The sequence below is a fragment of the Phocoena phocoena genome, chromosome 16 (assembly GCF_963924675.1).
Source record: "Phocoena phocoena chromosome 16, mPhoPho1.1, whole genome shotgun sequence".
NCBI classification, from domain to species: domain Eukaryota; kingdom Metazoa; phylum Chordata; class Mammalia; order Artiodactyla; family Phocoenidae; genus Phocoena; species Phocoena phocoena.
This window is the reverse complement of record NC_089234.1, coordinates 9,392,175-9,414,864: the sequence shown is the minus strand read 5'-3', so window position 1 is coordinate 9,414,864 and position 22,690 is coordinate 9,392,175. Positions and strand designations below refer to the sequence as shown.

Sequence of the window (22,690 nt, the reverse complement as noted above, 5' to 3'; positions counted from 1 at the left end):
GCACAGGGAGTGGGGTCACGGTGGCGTGTGTAAGAGTTGGGGCCCACGGCTGCTGTTTCCTGGCACTGCTGTACCCGGGACTAGGTGCTTACGTGCTCCTCCTGTTTCATCCTCACAAGAGTGCTTGATTTATGGTTGAGGCTCAGAGGAGTTGAATAACCTGCCAGGGGTGGCCCTGGGCACCTTGGGTGGGCACACCAAGAACCTGGCAGGGCCCTGAGCCTCTGGGCTCACATTGTCTGCCCTTAATGACCTCGCTGGAGGACCTTGACTGCACTCAACGTCCAGCTCAGGTGGATCCAACCTGTTTTCACAGAGAATTTCTCCATCTGCAAACAAAGTCACCCCGGTCGATAGCTGTCGTGACCCACAGAGCCTCGAGCAGGGCTGCTCCTCAGCCTTTGGGAGCTGAAGGCAGTTTGGAGAGCATAGATGTGGGAGAGGAGGGCAGGTGTCCAGGAAGCAGCGGGCACAGACCTGCCAGGTGTGGAGGTCCTCGGGACCCAGCAGGGTCTGCGTGAGAGTCCGGAAGCCGGTTTTGCATGGGCTGCCTGCCTCTCTTGCTGGTCCGTTCTGGGTTTAGTGACCACATCAGAGAGTGGACACACAGGGACCGCATCTGCCTGTCACTTCCACCCGCCCTGACGTCTCACACCGCTGAGTACCCATAAGCAATCAGAACTCACCTCAAAGATCAGTCCAAGCCATCCAGGCTGATCCTTCAAGCCGTATCTGTGGCCACATATGAAAACATTGCCCCCGGAGATGTGAAGAACTAGACTGTGTCCTGATAGGAAGCAGGTGACGTGAGCTAGCCCGGGCCCGACTTGCCTGCTCTGGGAGCCACCCGTGGCACCCGTGAAAATGGGCGTTCCGAGCCCTGATCCCAGCTGTGCTGAACTGCTTCGCCAGGAAGGAGCCAGAAGCCAGGGCTTTCAGTGAGCGTCTCAGGCAGTGCCGCATGAGGACTGAGTCAGGCTCCATTTATCTCTCATTAGCCTTCTTAAAACGGAGGCCTTGGGCTTCTCTGGTGGCGCAGTGGTTGGGAGTCCGCCTGCCGATGCAGGGGACACGGGTTCGTGCCCCGGTCCGGGAAGATCCCACGTGCCGCGGAGCGGCTGGGCCCGTGAGCCATGGCCGCTGAGCCTGCGTGTCCAGAGCCTGTGCTCTGCAATGGGAGAGGCCACAACAGTGAGAGGCCCGCGTACTGCAAAAAAAGAAAAAAACGGAGGCCTTTTCCAGAATAAACATTATTGATTGCAATCGATTATTATTCACATGCTTGGAAGGATGTAGAGCTAGGCTCCCCGTGTACAAGACCATTTACGCTTGATATCCTGGGTGAAGCTAAGCGTCTGAGTGCAGGGGTGCCTTGTGTTGGCACCTTTAGGCCTCTGGGCCTGTGGGTTCCTGCCCAGGGCGAGCTGGCTGTGGGGGCGGGGGGGGGGGGGAGGCAGAGGGAGCAGCACAACACAGCTGGCAGTACGTGCTCCAGCTAGAAGCAGTCAGCAAGGCTAAGGGATGTGGCCTTTGAAGACAGTAGTGTGAGAGTTGGGTGACATCGGTTGCCCCTCGTTGGCTTTCTCCCTTTCCTTGGAATCCCCTCTTGTTTCCAAACACATTTCTTTTTTCCTTAGCTCGGGGATTGTATTGCCTAGCACAGTTAGGGACTGCCCTGTGTGCCCTCAAGTTCATATGTTGAAGCCCTGACCCCCCAGTGTGACTGTATTTGAAGATAGGACCTTTAAGGAGGTGACGAAGGTTAAATGAGGTCGTAAGGTGCTAATCTGTTAGGGCTGACGTCCCTGTAAGAAGAGGAGGAGACGTTAGGGATGTGCTCACACAGAGCAAAGGCCGTGTGAGGACACAGGGAGAAGATGCCCATCAGCAAGTCAAGGAGAAACCAAACCTGTGGACCCCTTGACCTCGGACGTCCAGCCTCCAGAGCTGTGTTGTTTAAGCCCTTTGGTCTGCGGACTTTGTTCTGGTGGCCTGAGCTGACTGATATGTCGGGCACCACCTAGTAATCCTTTGGGTATCGTGAACCAAAGATGCTGATTTTGTCCTCAGACTGAGCCAGAACCTGGAGCCAGGACAAGGCGTTGGTCTCCAGGGCAAGCGTTGCCCAGGTCTGCGCTGTTGGGATGCAGCAGGCAGAGGACGTGAGCACGTGGATGGATCCTTCCTTACCTCTGTGTCCACAGCATGCCCCACAGTGGCTGACGTATAGGAGGCAGCCAGATTGTTTGACATATAGGAATGAATGAATAAATTGTCTTCATGCAGATACGATGTATGGACATTTAGAAATCCAGTGGGGGGGACCGGGAATCCAGTTGGACCACACTTGCTTTGGAAAATCAAGGCCTGCACGTGGCAGTGACCCATTTCTCTGGTCTAAAGTTTTCTCTGAAGAGCATCGAAGGGCCCTCCCAGCCCTGCTCCGGTCAACAGACAATAAAACAGTGGTTCTCAACCAGGGATTATTGCGCCCCCCAGGGAACATTTGGTAATTTCTAGACACATTTTTGTTGTCACAGCTTGGGGTGGGGGGATGCTAATGGCATCTAGTGGGCAGAAGCCAAGGATTCTGCTAGACATCCTACAATGAACAGGATGGGCCCGCTGCGACAAAGTACTAACCATCCTGAGATGGCCACAGTGCCGAGGCTAAGAAGTCCTGTGTCGAGACTCGATTTCCTGGTCCATGATGATTTAATTAGGGTGTGTCAGTTCTAAAGAGGAAAGCCACATTAAGCCGTCAGAGAGCTTTTCTTCTGGGGAAAACAGTTAGCAGATGGTTGAGCTGCATATCTGCTGACTGTTGCACGGTCTGGGGAGAACTCCTGACATCTGAAGGGCCTCGAAAGGCTTCCTTCTTCAGGCTGCTGGGGTATGCGTGGCAGCCTGAGAGAAAGCAGGTCAGCAGTTGTGGGCCTTGCTTTGGAAATGATGGGCTGGGCTGAGGCCCTTTCTCTCTCCTGCAAGGCCCATTTGAAACACCTGGTCCTCTGAGTCCCCTGGTCCTTCGGTGCCCTCTGTACTGTGTGTCCAGGGCAGGAAGGGGAGGCAACTGCTGATGCGAGGATGGGGTGCCGGAGGGTGCCAGTCTCTGGAGGAAATAGGGAGGGAGACGGTTGTAGAAAGAAGAAGGGAGGGGACATCTTTTGAGATGAGAATGAAGCAGGCGTGTTTTCGAGACACGGAGGAATCTTTTGGCAAAAAGCGTTGAGAGCCTTCAAGCAAGTGCTCCCATCTTCTAGGACATCTGCTCCAAGTAGGGCCTGGGGTGGCTTTGGATGCAGAAGAGAAGGGAAGGTTTGAAACCATGGCTGGCGAGTAGACCTGCTTCCAGGAAGTGATCTCAATGCCAGAGGCATTTATTGAGCCGGCAAGAGAAACTGTGGCAGGTCCAGGGAAAACGAAGATAAATCAGACCAGGTCCTGAGCTCAGGAGGCCGGCATTTCCTCGTGTTGTCTTCATTTCCTGTGGTTCTCTGCTAAGTGCTCACCACCTCGGGGTGCACTGCCGTGAGCATGAACCGCTCTGAGAAAAATCTACAGTAGGAAGCCAGTTTGGGTGTAAGTGAGGATTTCACAAACCTTGTTGGTTTGTTGGAATGAGGGATTAGGGCTGCCAGATTTAGCAAACAAAAATACAGAGCGTCCAATTAAATTAGAATCGCAGACACACAGTGAGTGACTGGGACTTTATACTAAAAAATGTATTCTTTTATCCTAAATGCAAATTTAACTGAACATCCTATATTTTATCTGGCAACCCACGGCAAGGGGTGGGGTGGGTACTGCAGGATATAACTCCTGACAGTGGAATGCCGTCCCAAGTCATATATGTGCCAGCTCTTTTTTTTTTTTTTTTCTTTTTTTGGCCGCTGCACACAGCATGCGGGATTTTAGTCCCCCGACCAGGGATCGAAACTGCGCCCCCTACGGTGGAAGCCCGGAGTGTTAACCACTGGACCGCCAGGGAAGGCCCCGTGCCAGCTCTTGAATTCCTTCTTCTGCAGACCACTTTGCAACGTTTTCTCCCCTTTGTCTAGGGACACGTTTTCAGTTTTCTGGCCAATCGTTTTCTGGCATCTTGACTGCCCAGGACAGCTGTGAAGCCAGAAATGCATGCAAGGTGCCGCCTGGTGCAGGCAGAGCCCAGAGGAGCCAAGCCAAGGCCAGGCTGGCCTCATCCCAACAGAGCAGTGGGGTCATGAGATGATGGAATATCTCTTGGCCAGCATCTGGAGCACCGCAGCATGTTTTAAAATAAGGATCAGCCTCCTTGGCTGGTAGTGGCTGAGGGGGGAGGAGAAACGGGGAAGAAGCTCCAGAAAAATGGAGAGACGATGGATGAGAGGGAAGGCCAAGAAGAGGAGCATGGCAGGCAGGGTTGGAGGGAGAGATCACGGGGATCCCTGGAGTCGGGACAGGTGGCAGACGGGGCGAGCTCAGTCCTGCTGCAGTTGCCCGGGGACCTCCAGATAAAGGCTCTGACGAGTCGAGAGCAGGCTGGATGATGATAGCAACTAGTATTTCCCAAAGGCTCACTATGCTTTACTTGCATTATTTCTCTGTCTTCCTTTCCTGCTCCTCTCCTTTACTTTAGCCACACTGGCCTCTGATATTTCTGCAACATACCAGGTGTGCGCCTACCCCAGGGCCTTTGCACTTGCTGTTCCCTTTGCCTAGGATGCTTCCCCCCGCAGGTATCCCCCTGGTTCACGCCTTTACCTCGTTTCTGATCTTGGCTTCAGTGTTTCCTCCTTGGAGGGCTTTGCCCAGCTGCCTTATTTTAAAATTGCAACACCCCTCCCCTGGCTTTCTTTTTCTCCATAGCACTCGTCACCATCCGACAGTCCATATGTTTTACTTGTTTATTGTTCCTTGACTGTCTTCTCCCTAAAGAATGTAACTTCCAGAAGGGCAAAGATTTCGTTCATTGTTGAATACCCAACGCCCAGAACAGGTGCTTTGTTTGATCAGGCACTTGGTAAACATATTTTGAATGACAATGATTTGAGCTATTCCTTAAACAGCCCTTATTGCTCCCACTTTACAGATGAGAGAGCTGAGGGTCAGCTTGTCCAGACCCTGGAGCCAATGGGTGAGAGCAGGATTTGTACCCAAGCAGCGTGTCTGTCCAGTGGTGGGTGGGTTGACCTGGGGCTCTGGTATTAGAGGGTTGTAGTCTGGCATGGGATGAGAGACTGTCCGAAGTGTCCTGTGTCCTTCAGTGACGGCTCTGTCTCCGTTTCCTCAGGATGTGGCTCTGAGCCGGTCTGTGTCCCCGATGGCCCCCGCAGCAGCTCGGTGGAAGGAAGTCCTTTCCGTCCTCCGACACACTCCTTCTCCTCCGTCTTCGATGAAGACAAGCCGATAGCCAGCAGCGGGACTTACAACTTGGACTTTGACAACATCGAGCTGGTGGATGATTTTCAGACCTTGGAGCCTCGCTCCTCAGACTCTAAGAATCAGGATTGCAAGGTGAGCTCGCGGAGGAAGTCCACGGACTCTGTCCCCATCTCTAAGTCGACGTTATCCCGCTCGCTCAGCCTGCAAGCCAGTGACTTTGATGGTGCTTCTTGCTCAGGCAACCCCGAGGCCGCGGCCCCGGCCCCAGATGCACATAGCACGGGTTCGAGCAGTGCTTCCAGTACCCTTAAGCGAACTAAGAAACCGAGGCCACCTTCCTTAAAAAAGAAACAGACCACTAAGAAACCCCCTGAAACCCCCCCAGTGAAAGAGACACAGCAAGAGCCAGCCGAAGAGAGTCCCGACCCCAGCGAGGAGAATCGAATCGCCGAGACGAAAACGGAATCGGCCAAGACGGAAGGTTCTGGACCAGCCTTATCGGAGGAGGCACCCGTAGAACCTGCTGCTGTGCCCAAGGCTGCCTGCCCTCTGGACTCCGAGGGTGCAGAAGGGGCCATCCCCCCAGCTTCTGGGGGTGGCAGAGTGCAGAACTCACCCCCCGCTGGAAGGAAAACATTGTCTCCTGCCACGGCCCCAGAGGTGGTGGAGGTGTCCCCATTGGATACTGGGGGGCAAGAGGACTCCCCAGCCAAAGGCCTCTCAGTGAGGCTGGAGTTTGACTATTCTGAGGACAAGGGTAGTTGGGACACCCAGCAGGAAAACTCCCCTCCCACCAAAAAGACAGGCAAAAAGCCGGTTGCCAAAATGCCCCTAAGGAGGCCAAAGATGAAAAAAACACCCGAAAAACTCGACAACACTCCTGCCTCACCTACCAGATCCCCTGCTGAGCCCAATGACATCCCTATCGCTAAAGGTACCTACACCTTTGATATTGACAAGTGGGACGACCCCAATTTTAACCCTTTTTCTTCCACCTCAAAAATGCAGGAGTCTCCCAAACTGCCCCAACAGTCATACAACTTTGACCCGGACGCCTGTGATGAGTCCACTGAGCCCTTTAAGACATGCTCTAAGACCCCCAGCTCACCTTCTAAATCCCCAGCCTCTTTTGAGATCCCAGCCAGTGCCATCGAAGCCAATGGAGTGGACGGGGATGGGCTGAACAAGCCCGCCAAGAAGAAGAAGACGCCCCTCAAGACGTAAGTTCAGGGGTGCAGGTGGTAAGATCGGAGTCGGGGTTGGGCATTGGCTGTGATTGTTGCTCACGTGCCTGGATGACCCGTCCCGCATTCGCTGCAGTGCCACCGTGTTTGCGGCAGGATATCTGTTTTCATTCCTCTCTGCACCCACAGTGGTGGCTTTTCCTATCCACATATCCCGTTGGGTCTAGAGTCATTGATCTTTTGCCTCAATTAGTCAGTGGTCTAAAGCTTTACTTGTAGCTGAAGACCTGACTTTCAACTTCAGGAGAGTGTGGGAACCATGGAAAGGGAGCAGCCCAGTGGAGGTCTGGTCAGCCTCCCTGTTGGTGACTTGGCATTTTCTGTTTAACACGTGAATTGCTTTTTGGAGTGGCTTCAAAACTAAGAGATTTGCCCTTATATTATTAAAATTTGTAGTGTTTGTTTCTGCCCATTAAGGAGACATTAGCCCAGGAGGCAAACACAGTAGGCTTGGGAAGCCCTTGAGAGAGAGAGAGGTCTGGTCTGGGCCCCTTCCTGTACCCAGCTAACGTGTAAGAAGCACGCCGGTTTGTCTTCACCCCTGTGTAGTCATCTTCATAGACGAGCGTCCACAGGCCCTGTAGGTCCAGTAAAGGTCAATGGAACCTGAAAGGGAGAAGCAGTCCCCATGGTCCCCAGGAGGCCATTAATAATCAGGTCTGCTATCCAAACACTGGCCAAGTAGACTGAGCATAATACTACGTGTCCATGCCTCTGGAATTCATCCCAAGACCCAGCTCCAACTCGGATGGCTACTGGTCCATCCTCAGGACTTTGGTCCAAGTGTAGGTGGTTTGGTGCTTGGAGCTTTTCTCCACTCATGTAGTATCGTCAATAATTTAACAAGGGCAAGGAGACCGGGCTTCTGGCGGCAACTCAGCAGAACAGACCATGGCTGCTGGCCCCTCCGAGTCTGCCTGGCACAAATCGAGATAGATGGTGTCCTGTTTACCTCTCATTCTGGGCTCCCCCAAGCATTTAACATTTGAGAAGAACCCAAGGCTTCCTGAGAAGAAGGTCTCTAAGCAGGCTTTGGCCTTGGATCACCTTACCTCTGTCCGGTGTTGGATAGAGGAAACAGTCCTGGCCAAAAATGGGACTTTTCTTAGATCAGCTGCCAAACCAGGCCCTCCTTAAAGATTCCATAGTATCTTTGTTGGAAGCTTTGTTTTAAGCCTCAAACGGAGAAATCTGAAATGCCCAAATCACAAAGCTAATCTCTCATTTTGGGGATGAGAGCCAGTTTGTAGCCACTACCTCCTCCTTCCCTGCAGATAGCTTGGTTCTCTTCTGTTCTGTCATCAGAGGTAGCTAACCGAGGTTGGGGAAGCTAACCCGTCTCCAGGTCTTACCTCTAGGGCAGATGGCTTGGAATCCTACACTGGGGTGACAAAGCTCTTTGAGCCACCAACATTTTATGGGATAACTGGAACCAAGAGAGGAAGGCGTTCTCGGACAGCCCCTCTCCAGAAAGCGGGGATGTGGCCCACACTTCCAAGCAGAGCAGCGGATGGCTGTAGCCTAACCCATTAATAACCAGTTGTCTGCAGATTTACCTTTTTTGTCAGTTCCTTCTGTCTGTCTCTCTTTTTCTTTGTCTTCTTGTCTTAGGATGGTTGAAGACGTGATGTCTGTATGTTCTCTGTTGTAAGTAAATTAAATGGAATCTGCCTCTTACACCAAATGTGCTTTTTTCTGCCTTTGTTTTTGCTTCCAAGCTTTTTTAATTTCCTTTCCGTGGCTGCTCCTTACGTATTTCTGTGGCAGGCCTGGGGATGCTGGGGCATGGGGCTTCCCAGTAGCAGAGGTTATTTATCTGTTTCATCGTGATTAGCATAAATGAAACTGCTTGGCTGTGAAAACGTGATTATCCAACATCTGCCTGCTTGTCAGGAATGGAAGTTTTTTTTTTCCCCTTGCTTATTGGACGTCTTCATCTGAAACCCATACGTTTTTTTTTTTTCACTCTCATCCCATTCTTTCATTTGAAATTGGGCGATTGCTTTCAAAGTATCGTGGCTTCACATTAAAATAACCACCCAGTCCAACCGCAGGCAGCAACCGCTACCACTTGTTCTGGCTACACGTGAAGCAGAAATGTTTGAGCTGTTTCAAATTGAGACCGATGGGAGCCCCCTGAAACGCAGGGTCAGCTCAGTGGAGCACACGGCCGTGAGAGCCATCGCCAGGCTGCTCTGGGTCAGCAGGACCGGGCTAGGTATCAGCATGCCATCTGGGGGTCGCCTTGTTGAGGGAGACAGAGCAACAGAGCAGACCACCGCTGTGCCTGGACTGCTTTGCCTCCCTGGCCAGGAGAGATCTTGTGGGCTGCTCCCGGGGGGCCCAAGGACAGGCACTTTCTCTGCCTCTCCATTATTCCACGAGGAGCTGGCCTGGCCCCAGACATCCAGCAGCCCCGGGATAGGGTGGAGTCTCTCAGGCTCTCTTCTGCCCAAGGGATTTCTTTGGTATTTTAGAGCCATTTAGCAACTGTAAAATACACAGTTGTATATTTATATGCATGGACAAATGTATGCTTCAAGCTGTGATTTCACTGTTCACATGGCAAATGTCATAAATGCTGTAAATAACCATTTATGGTATTTCTTTCATGACTGAAAGCCATTGTTGGAGCGTTTCATTCCAGAGAACACGAGGAGGAACTTGGTGCCAATTTGCTCTGTCCACCCAGTTAACGTATAGAGCAGGGGAGGGGAGGGGGGTGGTCTAAGGTGAGGGGGACCCCCGCACAAGCCCTTGCCTTGCTGGGGGCAGGACCAGACCACGGAGGGGCCTGAGACCAGGGGGCAGGGGCCGATCTGCAGGTGGAGAAGCCTCCATTCTGATAGTGGAGATGAACCCCTGACCACCCAGTAGACTTAATGGAGCCATCTGTGCTAAAAGCCCCTTCTGACTCCTCTGGAGTCTGAGCTGATGCTTCCTTTGCCTAGGTCCTCCCCTCTCCTCCCCTCCCCCTCAGCCCCCAGTTATTTATACGAGGGGGAAAAAAAGAGAGACCAGAGTTGGTAGTCGTGGTTAGGAAAGACATTTTTTTAAAAAATTGTTTCATCTCCGAGAAAGAGTTCCGGAGATTGGTTGCCCAACAACGTAAACGTATTTTACGCTACTGAACCGTACACTTAAAAGCGTTGACGGTGGTAAATTTTGTGTTATGTGTATTCTACCATAATTTAAAAAAAAAACGATCTCACCCCTCGCCCTGCCTTTAGTCAGAATCCCACCCGGAAGTTCAGAGGTGCGGGAATCCATTAAGCTCGGAGTCCCCGCACGTAGGAGGGAATCTGCCAGTTCTCCCTGAAGACCCAGGACTTTCCTTCCTGTTTCTGCACGGCTCCTTCGGTTGTTTGAGTGCTGTGTCGGCTTGGTCTTCTGTGAACTGGATCCTGTTCACTGGTGTCACGAGCTGACATCCCCTCCCCCACCTTAGTTGGTTCAGACATTCCTGGATGGATCCAGATATATTAATCTGCTCACCAGAATCTGCTTTTTGAAATAAGAACATCTGGGTAAATTTAGCTTCTTTTTCTGGGTCAGCTCTCCAAAATGGCATCTCTTCCAAGATTTCCAGCTTGATGACTCTTTCCCTCGGGGGCAATAATAATATCTGTTGAAAAGTCGGAATGGCTTGTCGGTGTGGACGTCTTTCGGTTGGTGTTGGAGTGGTGTAGACTGGAGGGTGGTCTGGGTCAGATACTCAGCAGTCAGACGCTCTGGGCCTCAGTCGGCTCTGGAATGTTCTGTGCCTCTGTCTGTTGTGTTTACATTTTCCATTTTGTTTCCAGTGACACATTTAGGGTGAAAAAGTCGCCAAAACGGTCTCCTCTCTCTGATCCACCTTCTCAGGTATAATGTTCCCTTGATACTTGTGATTTTATCCCTCACTCGGGAAGATAAGGCTGGTGTGTTTTTATTCCCCATTAGTCAATAGAGTTTTCTTTTCTACTCATCATGCCCCTCTCCTTGCCTCCTACATGGAGGGTCCCTCAGTGTTTGCAAGACATTGTTTTGATCCCTTTCCTTGGGGAAACATCAGAGTATGTCCCGAGAATAGGCAGATGTTCAGGAAAAATGTCAGTTGGATTCTATGGGAGTCGTGCTGGTCCATTTTGGCCAGTTAATCTGTTGAGAACTTAACTTGAATATCAAGTTGCGGAAGACTGTTAAGATAGACGCATATATAGTGAGAAAGAAATGAATATGTGTCAGGAACCCTGGATTATGTAACCAGGGTCCGGATGGGGAGATAAAGGGCTTTCATCCCCTGCAGAAGTGGCGGCTTGGGCTCTTTCTTCATACGAGTCCCTGTCTCCCTCTTCCTATAGTTCCTCTACCAAATATACGCCATTTCTTCTACCCTGTTTACAGACCAAGAAGGGTATCCTGAAGTATGTGCCAGGCCATTCAAGGTCATAAAACAAGCAAAGCCCTGGCCAGCCAACCCTGGGCAGGGCGAGGCTGCAGAGAGGCGCCCAGCCCCACGAGAGGGGTCTTGGGTCCAGTGCCACCTCTGCTGTAACATTTCTGGGCTCCCACCCTGCCCTGCTCCACTGCACACCCTCTGTGGAGATGGAGATGAGACCCCCCTCTCTCTACCTCCCGTGTCAGGCGTGAGGATTGTCAGGCAGTGTTGATGATGTTGATGTACAAGCCTGAAGCACCGTGTGGGCGTAACACTATAGTTGCCTTCATAAACGTGCCCGTAGTAAAAGTTTCCTTATTTTTCTCAAAGTGAACGGGCAGAAGTATCTCAAATAACCAAGACACAAAATCCTGATTCTTTTAAAACCCACGGCCATCACCCCCTTGAAACAAACCATCAGAAAAAGAAATTCATAGCGGAAAGACTTTGTGTCCTTGGGACTATTTTGAGCAGAGGAATTTGACAGGGACCGGTCCTGGTGAGGGGGGCCCAGATCCCTGTGGGTGGGCGTGGAGGCTGGACGAGAGAAGAGACAGCTTCCCTTCTCCTGGTAGGACCCCACCCCTGTGGCCACGCCGGAAACGCCGCCCGTCATCTCCGCGGTGGTCCACGCAACCGACGAGGAGAAGCTGGCGGTCACCAACCAGAAATGGACGTGCATGACGGTGGACCTGGAGGCTGACAAACAGGACTATCCACAGCCCTCGGACCTGTCCACCTTCGTCAACGAGACCAAATTCAATTCGCCCACGGAGGGTAAGCAACTCGGTGGCCGGCTGGACTGCCACTCTGCCTTGGAGACCACTGCCCCTAGGGAGCAAAAGGCCAGGAAAGGAACTTCTAAGCCAGGTAACCCTGCTGTTGGCTGCCATCCCCGGTGCACCCCGAGCTCAGGCTGCCTTTTGAAACAGCCTGAGGCTTGAAACCAGCTGAACGGTGACCCCGGGGTACCTGCTGAGAGCCTGTAAAGAGCTCTCTAACTCTGGGTCCTGAGCTTACCTGAGCCTCGCGCCTTCTTGGCTGTATGGCTTACATCCCTTGAGGATTTTGAGTCAAATGCTCAGGGCACGTCAGCCTGCCTGTGGGGTCTCTTAGCCCACTGTTCATCGGCCCCACGGGACGTCCCACAGTGTGACCGACACCTGCTCAAGCCCCAAACCAGAGGTTCCCCCCAGGCTTGCCAACGAGAGGACTGAGTCCTTCTGAATAGGCCCCAAGCAAGTCACTTATCTCATTTGTATCTTCCTTCCCCTTGCGTATACCCACTTTCAGCTTTCTGCCTGATTCTTCGGCTTAAAAAATTCATGTATCTTAAGTCAGCAACTAGAACCTTCCTGCGAAGGATTAGTCCATTTCCAGGTGTGACGGTACCCTGCATCCCTAGTCCTCCTGGGGCCTTTCCTCCACCCACCACCATGTGCGGCTTGTGAGCCTATTACTGGGCCGTCATCCCAGCACTGTGGGCTGTTGTGATGGTTCTAAGTTTCCCTTTCCAAGATCTTGATTTCTAGCGATTTTTAAAAACTGAGTAGAATTCAACATGAGGACAGTCATACAGGGAAACCTTATCTCCGCTTCTTTGCTGCTAAGGAGAAACCATGATCTCCATCAGACAGCCTCCTGCCCCCGCCTGGGCAGGGCAGGGCAGGGCAGTAACTGAGGTAACTTTTAATTGTAAGTAGGAGTGCTTCCTCTGGAGGTTCTTGTATGATCAGGCTTCTTGGTGGCTTGCTTTGTGCCCATGAGGTCTCTGAATGATACCAGTGAGATCCATTTCAAGTTCTGGGGGGATTTGGGGTGCTTATCTTATTGTAATGCCTGTCTCTAGTTTGATGATGAAAAGACAATCCAAATTACGAGTCTTTGGACTTTCGGGCATTGTATTTTCTGCATAATGGAGCCTTTGGTTGGTTGTCTGGTTGGCCCTCTGGCTAGGGGTTTGGGAGGCTTAAGAGTCACCGTCTCGCTCCAACCTGACCCCAGGGACCCAGGCCTGGCCTCAGCTTTCTTCAGTCCTCCTTTTCCTCTATGCACACACCCCTGGGCCATGACTGTACCGGATGGAACCACTTTCCCCCAGGGACGCCCCTGCTCAGCTCCGCTGCAGTGGCTCCTGCAGGATGCCCCCTGCTTCCCCGTCTCCCAGCCTTGCCCTGGACGTGGCCCCTCTGCCGTCTGCTATCAGTGCTTGGTCTGAACTCGCTCTGAGGTTACGTAACGCGGTAAGGATGATGCGGGCGCTCCCTGCTAGACTGTGTGTTTCTTAAAGACGGGAAGCCCATCTGAGCCAGCTTTGTTTTCCTTACAGCGCCGTGAACATCGTAAGGGCTAAAGACAGCTTTGTGAGGAAAAGAAAATAGAAGGCTAGGCAGGTAGACAGCTTAGTGGCCACGGTTTGATCTTTGCATCAGTCAGCACCTGTGTGAGGGAGACGGCGGGGGGGTGGGGGGGGGTGGGGGGGGGAGGGCGTGTTGACAGCCCAGAAGCAGCAGGGGGTGACTGAAGACTAGCAGGAGCCTGGCCAGTTTGTAGCACCTGTGGTTTCCTGCTGGCTCACCTCTCTTGAGGCTTAATAAGAAACTTTTAAATGTCATAGAAACCAACCTGACCTCGCCATTATAGATAGGAATCAAAAGGTGTGTGTTTTGGGCTGTGTGTGTGTGGTTGTACCATCAGGAACCAAATAAATACATGCTTTTTTTTTTTGGCCGCGCCACATGGCTTGCGGGATCTTAGTTTCCTGGCCAGGGATTGAACCCGGGTCCACGGCGGTGAAAGCGGGGAGTCCTAACCACTGGACCGCCAGGGAATTCCCTACATGCATTATTTTCATGATACCTTTCAATCTAATAGGTGCCTCATTCAGTGGTAACATCTATTTCTTCATCTTTAACTTAGAACTAAAGCAGTCCACTCACTAGCTTAGTGGCATATTTGAGAATTGTTTGTTTTCTGCAGAAGTTCCACAAATAGGGAAATCTGTAAGTTTGGAACAAAGCTCTAGTAAACCTGCCTCCTTAGAAAATGACTGTGGGGCTTCTCTGGTGGCACAAGGTTAAGAATCCGCCTGCCAATGCAGGGGACACGGGTTCGAGCCCTAGTCCGGGAAGATCCCACACGCCGCAGAGCAGCTAAGCCTGTGAGCTACAACTCCTGAGCCTGCGCTCTAGAGCCTGCGAGCCATAACTCCTGAGCCCGTGTGCCACAACTACTGAAGCCCGCGCCCCTAGAGCCCATGCTCCGCAACAAGACACTGCAACGAGAAGCCCACGCACCGCAACAAAGAGTAGACCCCGCTCGCCGCAACTAGAGAAAAGCCCACGTGCAGCAACAAAGACCCAATGCAGCCATAAATGAATGAATGAAAGAAAAAGAAAAAGAAAATGTGAATATGTGGGAAGTCCTGACCATAGTTATACCTGGTGGGCGATGGGAAATCCATTGTCTGTGTGAATTCAGAACAGCCTCAGTTTCAAGAGGTGTGGCCTACATTCACCTCTCTAATGTACCTGGTTCCCTCCAGCAACTGGATGTAGAAACTGGATGCAGAGCCCTGTTCTCGGATTGTCCTCCTGTTACTGAGCCACATCCGGCCATACCAGACACGAACCTGGTTGGGGTGCAGATGTACTCCCCAGAAAGAGCCTGCCCAGTGCTGCAGCCGCGATTGAGGCTTTCTTACACTGAAGTCATAAATCACAGGACACTGAAATGTTGGGTTAGAAATAATATTTGCCACTTGGACACGTATTCACTGCAATATGAATTCTCCAAGTAACAGTAATAAGGAGGAGCTGTCGGGCTTCCCTGGTGGCGCAGTGGTTGAGAGTCCGCCTGCCAATGCAGGGGACACGGGTTCATGCCCCGGTCCAGGAAGATCCCACATGCCGCGGAGTGGCTGGGCCCGTGAGCCATGGCCGCTGAGCCTGCGTGTCCGGAGCCTGTGCTCCGCAACGGGAGAGGCCACAACAGTGAGAGGCCTGCGTACCACACACACACACAAAAAAAGGCAGAGCTGTCATTGGTGGAGTAGCCCTGCTGCGCCTTTTCATACGTGATTTCATTTCACCCTCGCAGCTCTAGATGGTGGATTTCTGCACTTCGTCACGTAAGAGCAAGGGAGCAGAGGCTTTGAGCTGTTAAGATTTGCTGAGTGTTGAGGGGCTAGTTCTCGTAGGACCAGGTCTGCCTGACTCGAAGGGCCTCTTCTTTTCCGCCATGCTCTTTACGTGAGCGTCATACAGACTTCCTTTCGTTCAGTGTAGAATGAGGATGTTGAGCTGATCGGTGCTTCCCTACCTGGGTTCACAAGAGATTCAAGTTGTCTTAATATTTCAGAAAACCTGTGGAGCTGGGTTAGAAAGATGCCCAGCTAGTTTAAAACCGCATGCTTGGGGGCTGTAATCATATCGGCTCACTGTGGTGACACTGATACTCTCTCATTGATTTAAACCTCAGATTGGCAAAATTATAAACATTTTTCTGTGAGTGCTTGCTTACCAAATGCCCTTTTCTGGAGCAATCTATTGAAACATGGTGCCGTGAGAGAAAACCTCGTGCATGTGATCCCCAGAGATGGAAAGTTTAGGAACCGCTGGACGACAGAGCCTCCGAAACCTCCTAGCTCTGGTCTGAGACCCTGAGGGAGTATTTGCTTTAGATTCGAAGGTCTGGATGGCCATTGCTGGTCACCCTGTCTCCCTCTACACACAGCTGCACCAGCACCTCCTCTTGCATACGATAGAGAAGGGGTGTCCTTCTCAGGAGCCTAACCTGGTCTTCAGTGGTGGGCACCATTGTTGTCACACTACAGGCATGTAGAAGGGCCACCCAAGGAAGTTGGAGCAGTGTCCTTGTCCCCTTCCAAAAGGCTCGTCTCCTCTCATCACTTATGTTAAAAGTTTCAGAAGTATTAGTAAAGAGCAGTAACAGACCTGGTCACAGTCCCTTACCTTTGCGTGACCAGCTGTGGGGCTTTTCATCTTACATCAAATCATTTTACCCTGCAAGATGTATGCACTTTGAGCTCCATTTATGGATAAGTCGATGGGCTAGAGAAGTCAGGGAGTTGGCTTCCCTGATCCTGGCAGTGGCAATCAGGACTCGGTTGCATCCTTCCGGCTTCTACCCAGGCTCCTTCGGTCCCCCAGCAAAGCTCCAGCCATGAGAGTCAGATGGAAACACAGGTCCCTTGCCTTCAGAACGACAGGACCCATTAAAAATAACTTCGGGGGAATTCCCTGGCGGTCCAGTGGTTAGGACTCCTCGCTTTCACTGCAGTGGGCCCGGGTTCGATCCCTGGCTGGGGAACTAAGATCCCGCAAGCCGCACGGTGCACCCAAAAAACCAAAATAAAACAAAACTTCTGTGGCCTCTTCAGCTCGAAGCAGCACATGCTTTAGCAAGCGGCCTCTTCTCTCATTTGTAAAGATGTTGAGCCATTTGGTATAACTGGCGTTACCCTTCTTGGCCTGCCTGCTGCGTGTGGCGTAGTTGAAAAATGGGGCTAAAATTGGTCGTGGCTCCCCTCTCCAAGCCTACCCTCTAAGGCTTAGAATTTAAGGCAGGTGAATGGGATTTTGAAAACCAAGTTCAGTAAGATGTTTTCTCAAAAGGTCTGAGACCCTCTTGGCAGGTAGGAAAGAAGGCAGATGAATGAGCTCAGTGACCTCAAACTCCCCCAGATCTGCTGCCCGGAAACGAGCTCAGATTCCAGGTGGGACACTGAGGAGAGGCTGGAAACCAGAGCCAGCACTGACGCGGGGCCCCCGGGCCTGGAAAATCTCCATGGTGGCTTCAGCTTATTCAGTGCATCCCAGGTGCTCTGTGGCATTGTGGGGTGTGCGGGGGTGTGGTTTCTGTGAAATAATTTAGGGTTAAATCATGCCTTGGCGATAGTAGTAATACCTCGGAGGAGGAAGCAGCTGGTTCACTATTTCTTTTCCATTTAGACGGTCTTTAGTAGAGCAATAAAATGATAGTTCTGGGGTCCTGCACCCAGAAAGTGACAGGTCTAAAAGAGGGCCTAGAAATCACTTTGTCCTTCACTGTCCCCTGCCTTTGAAAGATAGTAAGTCTTAGTAAACGAATGCTTCTTCGTCTTCAGTTGAGGCAGACCCTAGGGACAGAGTCACACGACGGTAACAGACACTCTGAGTTCCTGCCCAGCATATGGTTTGGCTTAGTCTCCATTCTTCCCAAGTGATGCACAAGTCAGGGCCTTAAGGACGCACGAGGTCCTTCTGGTCGTTAATCCACAAAACTGTCTCCATTCCTGTGATCAGGTATCCAGTGAGAGTATCTGGAGTTTTCTCTGCAGCCTGAAGTCTCCGGTCAATTTGAAGTAGGTCATCTTTCCATCAAATTGGACTTTAATAGTCTTTGCAGCTGGACGTTTGATTTGCACCGGCCCTGTTGGCACTGGAAGAATTTCGGGAAGCATTCTAGACAACTCACAAAGCTTCTCTTACAGCAGCACTGTTCTTCCCTTGCTTCCGACAACTGGATGGGCAACTGTGGGTCCAGTTCCAAAATGTCACCAGGACTTGGGAAGGTTCCGTGTATCGCACGTGAGACTTACAGAGAAAAGCAACACCCACAGTGAACACACTGTCTGATCTGAAAACTCTGTGCAAAATGCTCAGATCTTTCCCCAGTCAAATCTGTGCTTGGTCATGACATTTAATTCTCTTGGAACTCTCTCAGGCTCCCAAATGGTGGAAGCCCCTTTACGGTAAGGGGTTTACCAGTTGTCCGAAAATAGCTGAGTCGAGCCTCCCCTTTTGACCATATCAGAAATCTCAGTCAGTGGACATTCTCAGAAAGCTTAAAGCCTTGTTCCGGACCCCACCTGCCCAGCCCCAAACTTTTCACTCCCCCTCCCCGCTCTGGCACTCACCTCTCCTTCTGTTTCTTTTGCAGAGTTGGATTACAGAAACTCCTATGAAATCGAATATATGGAGAAAATTGGTTCCTCCTTACCTGTAAGTTCTTCTGCCTTCAGCCAGCAGGGAACTTGCTCTCCCACCCTGTCAGATTGGTGAACTGGGGCTGGGGGAGTTGAGGTTTGTCTCAATCCACTTCGGATGCCATTTTCAGTGAGAAAAATGATAGGATGCTGTTAGGCTCCCTGCAGAATTACTTCCTAGACTGAGAAGGAACTCGTCAAGAGATTTCTTTTAAAACAGGTGGAGGGAGTGCTTTGGTGGTGTCTAAGGTGTACCGTTATCTGGTTTCTTCAGATGAATTGTTTCCTAGAACTGAAAATTGTCCCTTTGGGCAGTAAGCCTTTCCCCCATCTCTTTTCATTTTGAGTTGTCATGATGGGCACCTGTCTTCCCTGGCTTAACATGTGCTGCTGCTGGGGCACTTGGTCCTGGACATGACCTCTTGTGCTGCTGTCGTCCAGCGATGCCCCCAGAGGTGTGGAGATGCCCAGGAGGGTTTGTGCGACACTCAGCAGCCCGGACACGTTGCTCTTATCTATCTTTCTTTGCATCATTCATAGATGGGGTGTTGCTGCTCTTAAACCACATCTGCTGTAAGTCAGTGAACCTTGATGGTGGCGCTCATCACAATGGGGCATCATGCCCGTCTCCACCATTCAACTGTGGGCCACGCCCGGATGGGGGTCTCGCCTACCCCTCTGTTTATCCTCGGTGGCCAGCATGGTTGCCCATCCAGAGAGGATGACCCCTAAATGCCGATGGGCTGAGCAGCATGGAGCACACCAACACCATTGCAGTCCCCCCTGGAAATGTTCCCAACTGCAGGCGGTCCCACTTTCTTCCTACACTTTCCTCTCCCCTCCGGTCCTCCTCTCCTGTCTCTTAGCCAGCGCTGCTTTCTCCTCTCTTCCGGGTGGCTGGAGAGAAATGAAGGCTTCTCCCTGATGAGTTATCTGTCCCCATTGAAGAGCGCTCTGGTTTTCGTCTCTGTAGCGTGTTTAGGCCACTGCATCCGAGCTGACGTGTCACTTTGATCCCCGCAGCAGGACGACGACACCCCGAAGAAGCAGGCCTTGTACCTTATGTTTGACACTTCTCAGGAGAGCCCGGTCAAGTCTCCCCCCGTCCGGATGTCGGAGTCCCCGACGCCGTGTTCAGGGTACGACTTCCATGTTGAGAGAGTTACACCCCGGGGCGGAGGTCCCCAGGCCTCTGAGTACCTGCCCTGCTCCCCTGACCCCCGTTCATTTGCACACACTCAGGCAGCCCACAATCCCATCTCCCTGTGTCCACACGGGCACAGATGCAGTGGGTTTGTCACGGGCTGCCCTTTGGACTAAGGTAGCACCCTTTAACTGCTGACACCGTGAGCCCCTCCCATGACCTGCCGGTGCACGCCACTTTATTGTGTAATTTGTCCCATGGGGAAGCAGGACGCCTCAGCATTCAGTGCCCGAATCCCACTCCCAACCCCTACTGGTTGTGTGACCTGATGCAAGTTACTTGACCCTCCTGGGCTGCAGTTTGCTCACGTGTCAAGTGAGAGTAATAATAAAATTGATCCTGTAGGGATTTTTTGAAGATGAATTGAGGTGCCACTTGGGATAGGGGTAGGGGTACCTGTTCAAATAGCCAAAAGGAGGAGTAAACTGAGATGCTGTAAGGAAAGCACTTGTCGCAGGGCCTGGCGCAAATGAAGTTCTGATAAACGTTTATTATTCATATGGATGTGAATGTAAGCATTTGTCAGGCTCCTGTTCTGAGCCGTGTGGTGCTGGATTGGGTGGTGGGGGGGGTATCATGCTAACATTGGGACCTTCCTGTCCTCTCCTACCTGCTGCTTTCACTGAGTAGGGGTGAACGCTCTTGCTGTGACTTCCCATACCTACTCCGGAATCTGCTCAGGGTGGTGGGAATGAGGTGATGATGTTATTGTAACAGCAGTAATGGCGCCTTATGACTGGTGCTCTAGGTGCAGGCAGCATCTCACTCGATCTTCACAGAGTTACAGTACCTAATCCCTCCCGCCAAGGTGCACAGCCAAGGGGTTGGCAGTCTGCTAACTCCAGAGCTCGTACCCTTAGCCAATGGCATCTGTGCTTCTGGCTGTCCGTTGTCAGCAGGCTCTTACGTGGGGCTGGACCACCCTCTATCCAGCCAACGGACCCCTTGGTCACCTCAGACCTGCCCGTTTTCCTCAGGGAATATAACCTTGGAAGTCGAGGATCGCTTGCTGTGTTAGTTGGGTCATCCTGGCTAATTTCAGTGGGATTTCCAGTGCAACCTCTAAAGATGCGCTTTGCTTCCTTAGCTCAAGTTTTGAGGAGACTGAAGCCCTCGTGAACACCGGGGCAAAGATCCAGCATCCCGTTGCACGAGGGCTGGCCCCCAGCCAGGAGCCACACTTGCAGGTGCCAGAGAAATCCTCCCAGAAAGAGCTGGAGGCCATGGCCTTGGGCACCGCATCAGAAGTGATCGAAATTGTAAGTGGGGTTGGAGGGGCCCGAGGTCACTGCGGGTGAGCCCTGGGTCAGCTGGGTTCTATCACCACTTGGGCCAGGCCTTCAGAGCAACACTCCCCTGGGACCTGATGTGGGTCCCTATCCCCCTATCCCGCCAGAGAAGCCAGCCTAGGAGACCCCACCCCATAATAATGAGAGAAGTTCTCTCCGTCCTCACCAATGTGGTTTTGCGGTTCTCACCTAAGTGCTTTATTGGCCTTCAGGGTTATTCATTTTCCACTTCTAGCCCCTTCGGGCTGGACTGTTGGTTTTTGAGCTGCCATCGGTCTGTACCCTGCTTCTCTGTCCTCTTTGGCAGAGGGCAGAGTATGGTAGATCAGGAAACACTCTCCTTTCGAGGAACAGTTGGTTCTCCTGGGCTTTGGTGATGGGAAGTCCCTCCTGTCTATAGACCAGGACTTATACCTCTTCCCTCCCAACCCCTGTGGGACCTGCAGAGCGAATAGACCTGAGCTGAAGGCCTCACCCACGCGCCCCACACGTCTAAAATCGATCACCCTTCTGGCCAATTCTATTTTTCTTTTTTTATTTCCCCCTAGCAATCCCCAAGAGGGTATGAGGCCATTGACTTGGCGTGTTGCTCTATTGCTCCAGATTAGTAGACATTCATTGATCTCACGCATCAAGTATTTATTTAGCACCTACTGTATGTCTGGCAGGTGGATACTGGGAAAATAATAGTGAGCAAAAAGAGAGTCCAGACGGGACCTAGGCTGTTTCTCAAATAGATACTATGAAGGACTCATGCGTGATTCAACTTATGCAACCTTTGCCTTCTGATTTTGAAGTCTTTCTGATCTACCAGTTTGAGGTCATCTTTCCATTATTTAGAAAATGACCTTTACCAAACCTTCCTTTGGATGTTTACAATGGAAAGTATGTTCTTGATGACTTACGTTTAGAAACCCCATCACCTACCTTGTCTCCTACCCACTGAGGTTTTCAAGTAAATAAGTAAAGGGTAGCTTTAACTGGTTATGGAGTGAGGGTGACATGGGGGTGGAGAGGGCCCCTAAGGCTGTGCTTTTGGGGAGCGGGTTGGGCCTGCCGATCTCACGATGCCCATGACCAGCATGTGGGAATTAGTCCAGAGGAAAAGGAAAGTATTGGCACCTAACTGATACTCTCTTCAGCCTTAAGGCAGAGATGTCCAGCCAATAGATGGGTGGTCCTTGCTTGGAACCGATATCACTCTGCTCTCCTCTATTTTTCCTCTGTGTCCTCCTCTGCCGGCCTTCAGACAGCTCCTGAGGGCTCCTTTGCCTCTGCTGATGCCCTCCTCAGCAGGCTAGCTCATCCAGCCTCTCTCTGTGGTGCGCTTGACTATCTGGAACCCGACTTAGCAGAAAAGAACCCCCCAGTATTTGCTCAGAAACTTCAGGTTTGTAGCCCACGTGTGACCTTTGGGGAGTTTGTCAAAACCTCAGTAGAGAATGAACCTCCGAACTCCAAATGCAATGAGGCAGGATTTAATGGAGCATTGCTGAGAATGTTCCAGATGGAATAGCTTCCCCTCAAAGACAGATATATGTGGTGTTCTTTACCCAGGACGCCAGAGTACTATAAATCGTGCCATTACATGTGGAACAAACCATTTGTATTTCAATTTGGAAAATGGACCGAAGCAGTCATTCTTTAGAAGTTTTGATAGCCCCAAAAGCAGTTTCTCTGATTTATTCCTGGAACCAAGGGTATTAGCTCACCATGGAGCCAGGCTGTTTATGTATACAAGGTTATCTCAGACCCCTGTTGAGATAACATCTGGACTCAGGTCTTGTATCTGGCACCAAAACAATTGTCCACAGTCTGTGCTTTAAATTTGACAGCTCAATTTGATACCCTCTAGACTGGGATGTTCAGAGCAAAAACTTAAGAGAGATTGTTAATAGTCATTTGAGATACGCAAATCCGCTCGTGGAAATTGTTGGCTGACTTGACATGAAATGAACAAAAGGAGAGAAATTGAAAGAACAGTGCACTAAAAATTCTGATCCCATTTTAAAAATTATTTCGTATTTGCGTAATACTTCCCGCCAGACATCCCAAAGGGTGATTTAAAAAAAAAAAAAAAAAGGAAATGAGACACTTATTTCATGATCTGCTGAGGTGTTAATTGTGAAAGAAAGCCAGCGCGTATGTTTCCCCGAGTACCTGTCATGACACATTCACGTG

General features: G+C 51.3%; 1 protein-coding gene across 3 annotated transcripts in view; it reads left to right on the top strand.

The window, feature by feature from the left end:
* LOC136136462 (transforming acidic coiled-coil-containing protein 2-like) overlaps positions 1–22,690 on the top strand; it is a 74,785-nt gene that overhangs the window by 30,587 nt on the left and 21,508 nt on the right. For 2 of the 3 annotated variants that reach the window (XM_065894634.1, XM_065894632.1), the window contains exons 3-9: positions 5,273–6,584; positions 10,412–10,472; positions 11,604–11,805; positions 17,971–18,032; positions 19,040–19,155; positions 20,308–20,479; positions 21,759–21,899. In XM_065894634.1, the coding sequence (XP_065750706.1) occupies positions 5,273–6,584; positions 10,412–10,472; positions 11,604–11,805; positions 17,971–18,032; positions 19,040–19,155; positions 20,308–20,479; positions 21,759–21,899 (2,066 nt within the window). Of the gene's footprint in view, positions 1–5,272; positions 6,585–8,219; positions 8,256–10,411; positions 10,473–11,603; positions 11,806–17,970; positions 18,033–19,039; positions 19,156–20,307; positions 20,480–21,758; positions 21,900–22,690 lie in introns of all 3 variants that reach the window. The other variant, XM_065894633.1, reaches the window with a different exon arrangement.